Source organism: Anticarsia gemmatalis, chromosome 17 (assembly GCF_050436995.1).
Source record: "Anticarsia gemmatalis isolate Benzon Research Colony breed Stoneville strain chromosome 17, ilAntGemm2 primary, whole genome shotgun sequence".
Taxonomy (NCBI): Eukaryota; Metazoa; Arthropoda; class Insecta; order Lepidoptera; family Erebidae; genus Anticarsia; species Anticarsia gemmatalis.
In genome coordinates, this window is record NC_134761.1 from 7,912,680 (window position 1) to 7,925,247 (window position 12,568).

The 12,568-nt window shown below is 33.3% G+C and overlaps 1 protein-coding gene across 4 annotated transcripts in view; it reads left to right on the plus strand.

Annotated features, from left to right (window-relative positions):
• Nucleotides 1-12,568, plus strand: part of Pde8 (phosphodiesterase 8) — a 233,333-nt gene that overhangs the window by 105,993 nt on the left and 114,772 nt on the right. Inside the window, exon 1 of one of the 4 annotated variants that reach the window (XM_076124917.1) lies at nt 9,436-9,515. The exons of the other annotated variants lie outside the window; for them this stretch is intronic. Coding sequence (XP_075981032.1) covers nt 9,488-9,515 — 28 coding nt within the window. The 5' untranslated portion in view covers nt 9,436-9,487. Of the gene's footprint in view, nt 1-9,435; nt 9,516-12,568 lie in introns of those variants that run through there. 4 annotated transcript variants of the gene reach the window in all.

Genomic DNA, 12,568 nt, shown 5'->3' on the forward strand with positions numbered 1-12,568 from the left:
ATAAAGTTTGATGGCAAAGCTACTGTGTTGTGTTTCGAGATTAGGTTTTTCCCCGCGAATTCAATGTAAGATTAATTCACAACAAATCATTTGAAAAAATACATTGTACTGTAGCCGTTATTTGTATGTTGGCAAAATTTTCCTAGAATTTCTTTCTTTAAACCCGTGGCTATCCCACTGTTGGGCAAGGCCTCCTTCCAGACGAGGTAAAGGTAAGGCCTTAAGTCTCTAGAATGCACATGTATACATCCTTATTTAAACATAATGTATTAAAAGTAGCCATTAAAGTTTACCCGTATTTAGAACAGCTTAAGTTGCGTTTAAAATGAAAAGCCGCACAGTTTATCAAAAGTAGTTGAACACTAATTATAAGGCCACAATGGCTAAGGCAATGATTAAGAGGTGGCGGTTCAAACAGCGGCTTTGATTTATTGCGGGCCACTCACCAACTAGTTAACTTTGCCCTGTAATAATAGAGCCTTTCACTTTGCCCTTAAAGTTCAGGTTTGTAGGTAATAGTTTGTGTTTATTATGAAGTATACAACAAAGGCGCTAGCCCGCCGACTACTAACTAATTTTAAAATCATCAAAAATGAAAAGAATTAAATTCCCGACTATAACTTTGGTGTGTAGACTCCATTAAATCGGTAAGATTACGATTATGTCTTTAATGCAACTGCAAAATGATGGTAAGTGGCAAGAGTTCTTTGTTGGATACTCTGAAGACACGAAAAACACTTTTCCCAGTAATTTCCTAAATCAGCTGAAAAATATGGAAGTTGAGGACAAACTACTATAAGTATTTTGCTCGCCTCTAAAATACCAACTGATTCAAAGTTAACGGGGCACTTTATTCCAAAATTACTACAACAATAATTCACTCAACCCCAAACACAAAAATGCACTTTTCGCTCTCAAATAATAAATAGCTTTGCACTAAAAAATATAAACAAAGAAATCCACTTTTATTTTTCTTCGCATTTTCAAACAAAGTTTTACGTTAATCCTATCTTGTTGGAAAGACAAAATTTCGTTCATTACAATGGATTATCTTTGGCGATGTTGTGAAAATGGCAAGTAAACAAAAATGAATAAGATTTACCGCTGTAGAGACTGAAGTTGACTTAAAGTGCTCCTTGGAGATAAAATCTTAATTATATTCAATATTTTTATATTATCATGGCGTCTCCCTTGAGTATCGAGGACTTTTAATTTGCAAATAAGAGATATTTGCTATGTTTTCTACATTCTAATAATCTTTAAAAATATTCCAAGCTCTGGAAAAATTCAGTGTGGTATCCAAACATTCAAACATTATATTATAAACTGGGAAACAAAACAAACTACGTATAACGTGTCAAACTAATATTATGTTATCCTCAAATGGGAATTGACCCACACAACACCTGTCAGAACGAAAACGTGGTTTCAACGATTGAGTTGTCCCTCGATAATAATATTATTTATTTTGAAACGAAACTTTGATCACAGATTCACGTATATGACTTGAAATAATACTGCTTCGTCACTTTTGTGAGTTGCAAATATCGTGTGGTGACAAAAATTGCTATGTATCGAAAGATTTACGTAGGCCCTAATACATCATTTTTGCATGAGATCTCCTTATAGAGACACAATATTGCTCGTTATACCTTCTTACAAATGCATCTCAAAAATAAGACGCGCGTACTACAATAATAATAAGAATAAGCGTTTTGAAAATGAATCCAAAGTAAAGTCGCTCTATCCTCTCATTAAAGACAAAGAACTAATTCAACGGATAAACCGTTTATCCTATTTCAATAGTTCTTTGAACAGTGCGAAGATTAAATCAGTTCGGTCGGCTAGATCACAATCAGTACCATTCAATCTTTGCTTTTTCCTCCTATTTTTCCTGTTTCTATCTTTCCTGTTGGATTTGATTTGATTGATCATCATTTACTCACTAATTCTGCGACCTAGATTTAGATCAATATTAGTTTATTTTCTTTTGGTTTTGTGTATGCTGATGTCAAGAGTTCTCGAGTCTTCCTAATTTTAGAATAATTTTAAGGTATCATTTAGTTGAGAATTATTAAAATCGATTATTTACGTCTTCTCCGAAGCAAGAACTTTATACTGCAGCATGTGGGACGCCATAGATATTTCGTACCTATGAAAAGATCGGCATTAGCCTTCGACTAAAAGCTTAGCTAAATACCTCTTGTATAAAATAAAGACTTAATCTCAACACCTTAATTTCAAATCCAATATTTCAAGGTTTTTTCTTGACTGCTTTGAAACAAGTAAAGTACCAACAGTCATTCACTTCAAAAATTAAATATCCAAAAACAACAAGCAATTTCGAAAACACAACATGACTTATAAACGAACAAGGCACTAAATACTGAAACTTCAAAGGATTAATTCACTAACATCAGTTCGTGTTTGCAATTCTCGAAGGGAAATAAACACAGGACATTTCCTTCCATTTGAAATGTAAATGAAGTTCATTCAGGTGCGATTTGAACAGAGCCGTGATGGCCAAGGTGATTTGAATATAAAATGTAGAATATGGGAATGTAACGTGTAGTTATTCAAATGCGGGATTTTATGTTAAAGGGGAATAATGCTGGCCATTTTATTCTTGGTTGATGAATCTGAAGACATTTAAGGTAACAATGTATTGTGTGTGTTAGGTAGAAGAATAAATTGTGATGATGTCTTAGCTAGTGGTGTAGAAAAAGCAAGAAGCGTGAATGTGAATTGGATACGAAAAATATTGTAGATTTGAATTTGGGACTTTGCGCAGTAGTTGCATTCAATACCACAGGGATAGTTTCAGGAACAACTTTGTCTCAACTTTTGCACGGTTCTGTACAATTGGAACCATTGAGTATCGAGAGTTTGACATTTACAATGTACTGCCAAAATATGTAGTTTTTACGACGCCCGCTAGAGGTAATATTATAATGTAACGGGTCTTAATCGCGATATCACACAATTTTTTTCGATAGCTACACGGTTGTCGGTTGTCGATAGTAGTAGAGAATTCGGTACAGTAGCAGTATTTACCATGCAGAGACACACTATCTCTCACAATAAACAAAATGCAAGTTTTATCTCAAACTCAAACTATACGTTTTCCAGTTTGTTGCTGTTTGGATGCGTTTCACTATAATTTATGTGTTGTCTGCCTGATGTGATCACTAAAACTTTTAGTCTAGACTTGACTTTCGTTGCCAAATTTCTTTGATTCATCGCGTCCATTGCTTGTATGACGCATCAGAGCAGAATAGTGCACGAGACGCCACTGAAAAAAATGTTGTTGACGATCATTTTTTTTTCATCTTTAGCTATAGCTCGAATAATTATAGAGTAGTATATTTTGGAAGCTTTGACTCGTGACTTCGTGTTATAAAAAGGGAAAGTTGGGTTGCTACTGCAACATTGATTTATAGGTATAAAAAACAATAAATGAAACTATATTAATATGGTAAATCTTTAATTAACACAAACACGGTAAACAATTATTTTTTTAATGATTAACGTAGAAGCGACTGAGTCAATCAATATTTTGTCACTTTCTTTGTAGACCTTAAGAAACGAATGATTAGTTTCTTATAACAGGGTATGATTTTGTAAATAAATTACGGATATGAATAACCCTATAATACAATGCTCGAAGACCACCAAAAATGTCTACCATTCATTATTGATTTCCATTTAAAATCGAGCTATATATTTCCTACCAAGTCAATGTACGCTATCTTCTACAACATTGACATGACATTCGCATATCCCTATTAGTATCAACACGTATTTACATGTACACTCGCCACTAATAAACCCAACAGTACATAGCACAACACGCTGACACGTCTAATCCATTTACAAATCCGCTCCAACATCATCTGTTAATTCTGTTTATTTGTCTTTATGCAGTATTACTCGCGACTGTCGAGTGTTGGCCGCCCGCCATCCATTCAACAGTGATTGCATTGAACGCTGAACTCGATCGAAATAATACGATGTTCGTACACACTTGATGCTGGATTTCGTGGCTTACTTGCTTTAAGTAACTTATACACAGCTCACAGCTGTCGTGTTTTATGCTGTAAAAGACATCGTATATAGTTTTTGATATATCTTAAACATTTGATAGTATCTTTTTCTATTGACATGCACTATGGCATATGGTACAGGTTGTTGAAAAGTTCTGAAACTAAATACGCTGTGCAGAGGCTTCAAAAATACTAGGAATGTTTGGATTATGGCATAGGACATTGATGATTTTGCACAATTTTCCACGGTAAACAACAGCCAATTCGAAAGAAATCATAACCGATCCTCACGCGCAGCGCGACAGCGCGACAACTAACACCAAATACGGTACTATCGAACTCGTATCGTCGAAACGTCAAACAGGTATTCAAAGTACCGACATTCAAATTATACTTCCAAATGCCAAACATAGCTGGCGTTGTTATATAACGTCCATTCAATACTGATGACAGCTTCTCAATGATGCGCTCGTGAATTGTTAGACAAATGCCGTGATGGATGCACTATGCGCTTCCTACTAACGTAAGCCAAATCGTCGAATGTGTTCGAGCTAAATAACAAACGTTTGTTTCTCATGAATCGGGATGAATGAATCACTGTATTTAAGTGTAAACTCGGTTACATTGATCGGAGATTTGGGTTATTTTGGGATTTCGATTATTTTTTATGTGGCGTTTATTTTGTTTGTCTTGTAAATAATGTGGCTAATTTTAATGGCTATTTTTATCACCAGAAGTAGGAGAGAAGAACTCTCTCTTCTGGTATTTTACTAGTCTCTGAATTGTGTTGTAAAATTATAAACTAAAGGAAACTAATATAAAATTACTTAAGCAATGACAACACTGTTAAATTGAGCCCTTCATTTTGAAGATACGGTTGACAAGAAGATACGGAAACTCAGGACTTTAGATGAAATGGGGCATCAATAAGTAAAAATTATATTAATTACAAAATATTTTATTTGGCAAAGGATTCAGGTCTTCTCGTCAGTCGAATAGTTTTTTTTTCTAGTACTATTTATATTAGTCTCAAAGACAGTTCTAAGATTAAGCTACCCACTCAAATAATTCGCTAATTAATTTCCATGATAATTTCTTCACGAACTGTCCAATTTCAATTAGTCGTGTTGAGAAATAGATTTCCTGTATGTGTTTCATGTTATAACGTAATAATGTTATGGTAAACGGATGCGTCGCATATGCTCGCGTTACCAACAAGGTCGCTATAAAAAACTAAAGAATATCACACACTGTCTTACTACTCTTTAGAAAAACATTTACTATTAGTAATGTGAACTCTTAAATTAGTGTACGTTTTAGCCAGTTTTGAGCCTTTAAACTCTGGACAAAGTGGCAATTGCAAACTATATAAGGCTATAGTAACTCCCGATGGTTTTACGAAAAACTGTTTTACACCTCTAGCACTCCTTTTGTTGTCACCCAAATTATTACATCAGTTTTGATGCGAAAGCGAAACGAATAGAACGAGAGTTGGTGAATAACATCAAATATTTATGCACAAGTTAAGTTGTTATATCTTATTTATAGGAATGGTTATTCCTGTATATTATGTAGGGCCATTAAGCTGATAGTAAATACTAGCACAAGTGAATACTAATAATCGTTCATCTATGAATGTTAAGTTGTTATATCGTATTTATAAGAATATGTGTTCCTGTATATGAAGGGCCACTTGATAGTAAATACTATTAGGTACAAGTGAATATTCATAATCGTGCAGCAGTGTATCATGTAAAGGTTTTGTTAGTGGTCATTGGTTGAACTTGATCGCTTGCTGACACCTGAACGATGCATGCTCTCACCACTGGCAGTGATTAAGTATGATGGATACACCTCAACTCCATCCGCGTCGTTCGATGTCACCACATTGACGGACAATTTCATGAAACGTGAATCAATATCATTCATTGGACAACCCACACACGGTCATTTGATATTAAACTAGGCAGAACTTGTACTAACCAAACTGATAAACATAATTACTTACTTCTAAATACATACTTATACATTAACAACCGGGCTCAGAACATACGCGTGCTCTTCACACAAATATTTATCCTAGATGGGATTCACATCATCACACGCGGCGCTACGGTTATTGCGGCGAGGTGACCACGTTACCACTGCGCCGAGCGTACAGGTAATACACCTGTAGTATATTAATTTCTCAAAAAGCAACATGTAAACCAACAAATTTTAATAATAGCCGATTTTAATAATATCCTGTGTGATTGGTACCTTACTTTAGTATTTCAGGTGTATGGACTTTGTACGCTTCCTATTGTCTTCCTATGTCTATAGTACATAATGTAACAGGCAAATAGTATTTTATATCTCGGATTAAAGACAGTTTGGTACAATTTCTACTAATTGTATTTTACCAATTACATCTTTTATTTCCCTGATCAAAATCTTCACTTTAGTTATTATATGGCTCGAAGTTTCCGTTCCCGTTGGACTTGTCCCCCTCATCTATACTAATATTATAAAGCTGAAGAGTTTTTTGTTTGTTTGTTTGTTTGAAAGCGCTAATCTCAAGAACTACTGGTCCGATTTGAAAATTTATTTGAGTGTTAGATAGTCCATTTATCGAGGAAGGCTATAGGCTATATATCATCGCGCTACGACCAATAGGAGCAGAGTACCAGTAGAAAATGTTACCAAAATAGGGAAAATTATGACACATTCTCTCTTATGTGACGCAAGCGAATTTGCTTGGATCAGCTAGTGTCTTATATGTACTATGTTTGTACAAAATTTCATCCAAATCGGTTCAATTGTTTAGGCATGAAGAAAAGACGGACTTTGAGCACGTGGAAATTTTAAATGTTTCAATATCGGATTTGTAATAAGTTCCGATGGCTGGTTGTTGATAATTTTGCAGTCATGGATAATTTACACCTAATAAAATATAAGTACAATACATTAATCAATAGCTTAACAATTATGAGTGATTGAAATTTTCAGTGAAGCACATCTCGTTTCTCCGCTCTGCGTATTAATTTATTCCTCTCATCTGCAGACTGCGGGAGATGATAACAGACTTTATGTCTGTTCAAATTATATTGAGTTAAAAGTTCCGTTTGTTTTGACTTCTGTTTATAATATAATTGCTTATAACAGGTGTAACAGGTTAAACAGAACAGACACATATCTCATGTTTTAACTACTATAAGTACTAAGTAAGTTTCAGATTTCCATTTCCAATTTGTTTTAGAAAAAACTAATTTATTTTAATACCGGAACCCATTTTAACCGCTATGCGGTCACACACCCATAGATTGCCTGCGCTAAGTCATTAGGTTGACCCACAGATCGTGTACCAACCTGAGAACGCAATCTCTATGGGCGCCTTATATATTAAGTAACTAATGTAGACTAATTTTTGTAGTGGCTGTCTACGTCACTTAAAATATTTATTTTACTACTTAGTTTTAGTACGAAACACCTATAAACAGCAAATAACAAAGATAAATGGACAATTTGTTTGATAATCAGCAATATAATCATTGTAATTATAATTAAATCGGAGCGAATCAATTAAATCTAATTATCTACGTAATTGGTGTACGTCATTGCAATGAATAACATAAATATAAAAAATACCGATGAGTAACAGCTACTGGATTTTTAGGATTCCGTATCTAAAGGCCCCTATTACTAAGCCTCCGCTGTCTGTTCGTCCGTCTGTCTGTCCGTCTGTCACCAGGCTGTATTTCATAAACCGTAATAGCTAGGAAGTAGAAATTTTAACGCCGCTGTAACAACAAATGCGAAAAATTTAAAAAGAAATGTTAATGTGGGTCCTATACAATAAACGTGTGTTTTCGTTTTTTTTTATCAATAATAATTTTCTATTATAGATGATGGTACGGAACCCTTCGTCCGCAAGTTCGATTCGGCCTTGGCTGGTTTATTTGATGTAATAATATGACTTTTTATCGCTTATAGAGACAGAATAGCGGTAATAGACCTTCCTTCAATACTCTAATTATAACCCAAAGTTGCCGTATTATGAAATATTGTCGAAGCAAACATTTTTGTAATAATTTAATGATTTTAAAACTGTGTAAAAATATCTTGTTTGAAATATGCTCAAACAGAACGTTAGTATTTTTGTCTTTAAACCTCAATCATTTTAGACTATTGGTAACTTTATTGTCGAGTAAACAGTACCAAAAAATCTTATTTACGAGAATATTTATCAAGTATTTTATTACACCTAAAGAATTTCCAAAATATGCAGATTAACACACGAAGTTTATCAAAGGTTAACACTATAAAAATTCCTTAATTTTTTCAAAGATTCTTTTTAAGATATCTGTTGACACATTTCAGTTGACAAATGTCAAACAAGAATGAAAATATGTGAGAATTTTCTTCATTTTATTAATGTTATAAACGTTTTTTAGATTAAAAATAGTCGTAACTGCATTATAGTATATTTGAGGACGTATCTTCACATGCTAAAGCTATTTATAATTCAATGTAAGACAAGGATAGCGCTATACACACAGTATATGTCTGTCTCTTTCAATCAGTAGAACTTTGATCGCTTAATATGACAGGTGGTCGATTATTTCGGTTATTTTTGCAACGAATATGAGGTTATTCAAGCCATAAAGAGTTTAGTTAATAAGTTTATTGTACTACAGAATGACACGAGCTAGGACAAACATCGTAAATGCTAAATATAACATCATCGTTTGCACATTTTTGCTGACATCGTGTTAGTCATATCTCTGATAGGTATTTTTATACGTAGAGTTAAAATGCTTTCTGCATTTCGAATAATAATAGAATAATTCGATGTCTGTGTGTCTTCGTGACATTTTAACATTAGACGTTAATTTAAATTGTTCAATTAAGAATAGTTAAATAATGTCTTTGACTGGTTATCAATACGATTATTTTGCAGCAACATGCTTTTATTTCTAACAAACTATAAAATGTTACAGCATCGTTTTTTTTTCATATTCACAGACACATGATTCTGTAGTTCACTTTAGGGCTGCTTTAGGTCTATACTATCGACACGACTTCATACCACATTACTCGGTTGACGGTAGTCGTAGAAAAGTGTTAGAAAATCGCGCTACAAGTGCAGTATCTAAAAATAAATTGCTACAAAATAAATTTAATCGCACAATATTTCAATCATCAAACACATCAGAAATTCCACTAGACAACACAGTAACGATGTAATTACAGAAAAACGAGCGTTATCTTAAAACCATGCTTAAATTTGACCCTGTCGGCACGCGGCGGTCTCCTGCCATCATTGACTACAATTGCAGTTACGCTATATCACCTTATCATACCTACGTCAGATCGCATGATAACGCTACAATCACTTTTAGTTTTTCTTCTGTCGAACACAATTGTGGTGCGTTTTTGTCGTTCGTGAGAAATGAAGAGGAACTATGTATAAACATAACAAAGTTCGAAAAAGTAAGTGGTTTTTTTTTTACTTTTTATAGGCAAAGGTCATAGTTATACTGTCATAAGTTTCAGTAGGCCTATGATTGTGTAAATGTTACGCGGTTTTTTTATGTACCTATTTTTGTGTTAGAATGTGTAGGTACTGAGCCTACTTACAAGATCTTAGATCAAAGTACGTTTACGTCTTCGGTTTAAGTATATGCATAGTTACGTATGTGATACATTAATAATATTAATGTTATAATTGACATATTATGTTGATTTTTAAAACAGATTATTAAAATTAGGTTATAAAGAAAGTCGTCATTAGTGTAACGTGTGTCTAAAGTAAAGTAATTAGTGCTATCAGATAGAAACATACATCAAGACAAACATGGTTAAATAATAGTCATGTAGTAATGAAATCAATATGTTTAATAAAAAAAAAACATTTGTAAACATTAATATTGTATGTACCATGAATGTACAGAGTAATAAAAATTGTTGTCTGCAAATGCTTGCGCCTGCGTCGTTCCTATAGACTTCTGTCAAAAATGTGTCTGTATGCTATGAACTTTCCAATAGAGAAGTGGACGGTGACAATTCTATAAAAGAATTAATTGACTTTTACGGTAAATATTTTAACAGAAAACAATGTTAGAAAATTACAATATTTCAGTGAACTGTTGTATTTACGATTGTTTAACAGGGAACGATGTATGTGACCATAATACTACTTACCTATGTACTTACTACCTACCTACATGTTTTAATGTATGTAATGCATTGTTATCGAATGTTTGGTTGTGGTACGCCACACATGAAGTCTCCACGCCGGATTTTATCTGTTAACGTAACCTAAATTTATCAATTGCAAAATGATATCGTTTTGTTGCGGCATGTGAAATACATAATAATATATTTAATGCTTGGACGCTATTTATGATTCATATTTGAAATCGATCACTAAAAACTTTCACTAAAACCTTTAATTCTTACAAAAACAATGTTTTTTTCTATAAGTATGAACACAAAAACTTACAATTAATAAAAACTAAAACAAAGATCAAGCCAAACATTTACCCTCTTATTCATACAAATATATGAAGTTATGAAATACTTATACATAGTTTTGTTTCTTTCACTCCTTAGCGAAATGAAAAAGAGAAAACACATTATTGTAGTATTTTAACTAAAATTGGTTTATAGTGTGTTTATGAATAAGAGGGTTAGTTTGTTATGATTGACATTAGTCTACTCTCGTATCCGCTTTTCCCCATATACCTTGCAATGACACTAAGTGCACCACAACTCACAGCAAAAAGCACGTAGACAATTCCCTAGATTTACGCGAGGAGTGTACTGCCTCGTAAATCCGTTTAACTGTAGTGTTGCCCTACAAAGGGGCAGTAAAAATATTCATTAAGTATGGCAACACCACGCGTTAAAATGCCTGGTTGAGTAGTAAGTAGCTTTGGTTTATGGTGATGTCGTTTTATGAACTTTCTTACGGGTTACTTTGGACGAATTATGAATAAGGCTTTACAGGATGATACTAAGTTTAATGCACTCGTGTATAGGAATCCTAACTATGCCTGACGTTTCGAACCAAGTGCAGAAGTAAAATGTAATACTCACCTTTTTGAACAAAAAAATAACACTAATAAACGAACAGTCACACATTCATATTTTAAACTACCAGTACCAAGACTTGAAATGATCCGAAATAGTTGTGTGTATATGGCGCCATTAATATACAACTCTTTACCGAAAAATATAACTGAATTGCCATTTAAGAAATTTTGTATCTGTCTACATAAATGGTTAGTTCAGGAATGTTTCTATTCAGTTAACGACTTTCTAAAAAAATACGGATCTCAATCTTATCACTTCAATAACATTTTATAAATATATTATTTTTATATTGTCTGCTAGTTAGGAACTATCTGTGTACATCTTCTGTGATAATAATAAAAGAATATATTAGATATTAAAGTATGGATTAATATAAGTTTTAGAAATATGTAGATGCCATCAAAAACATTCTGTAAAAACCTCAAGTCTCGCCGTAAAAAGTTGTGAGATCTATATAATACCAAGTCGATTAATCTATTTAGTCTCTACTTAAAGGACCTTCTGTCTTAAGTTATTACGTATGTTATTATCATGCCAATTTAAAAAAAATACCTCTAAAACAAATAGACCGACCTGGCCATCGCATGATTTGATTATTAGTATGTATCACACTACACAGCACGACGAGAAGTTAATGCTCCTGAAATGTTAATGGCGAATTTGTGTTTTCTTGCGATGACCAAGTCGATCTATTCGTTTTAAAGGTATTTTTTTTAAATTGGCATGATAATAACATACGTAATAACTTAAGACAGAAGGTCCTTTAAGTAGAGACTAAATAGATTAATCGACTTGGTATTATATAGATCTCACAACTTTTTACGGCGAGACTTGAGGTTTTTACAGAATGTTTTTGATGGCATCTCACTACTTTTTGTAGAGCGAATAGAGCAAACATAAGTCCAATTTGTATGGAAAGCCGTATTTTTTTCATAATTCAACATATTTTCCTATGGGAATGTTATTCAGTTTCATGGGCTAAACACCCTTACCCACCCTATACCCCCTCCCGTTATGTCTCATATAGTAGATACATATTTACACCTATTTATTTTATTTTCTACGTCAATAATAATTTAATTCATTAACTGCAAATGTAACCTTGTAATCTTATACATTTATATGGGATTACAAAGTTATTGTTGCAGTTAGTGTATTTAGAAAACTTGACCGAAATTAGAAAATATTGAATTTTTCCCATGATTAAGACACTAAACCCTATTTGTATTCTAAATTTTAAGCTTCTAAGTCTGCTAGAAGTACCTTAGACTTTTGATGATCGGTGAGTCAGTGAGTCAGTGAATCAGTGAGTGACAAAATTCAAAATTTTAACAAGTTGTCATTCTTAAACTACTGGTTCAAATTGACTGAAATTTTAAATATACCGTGTTTATACAATGACTGATTAGTTGCTGAAAATCCAGGCTTCTTGTTTTATCCACTACGAA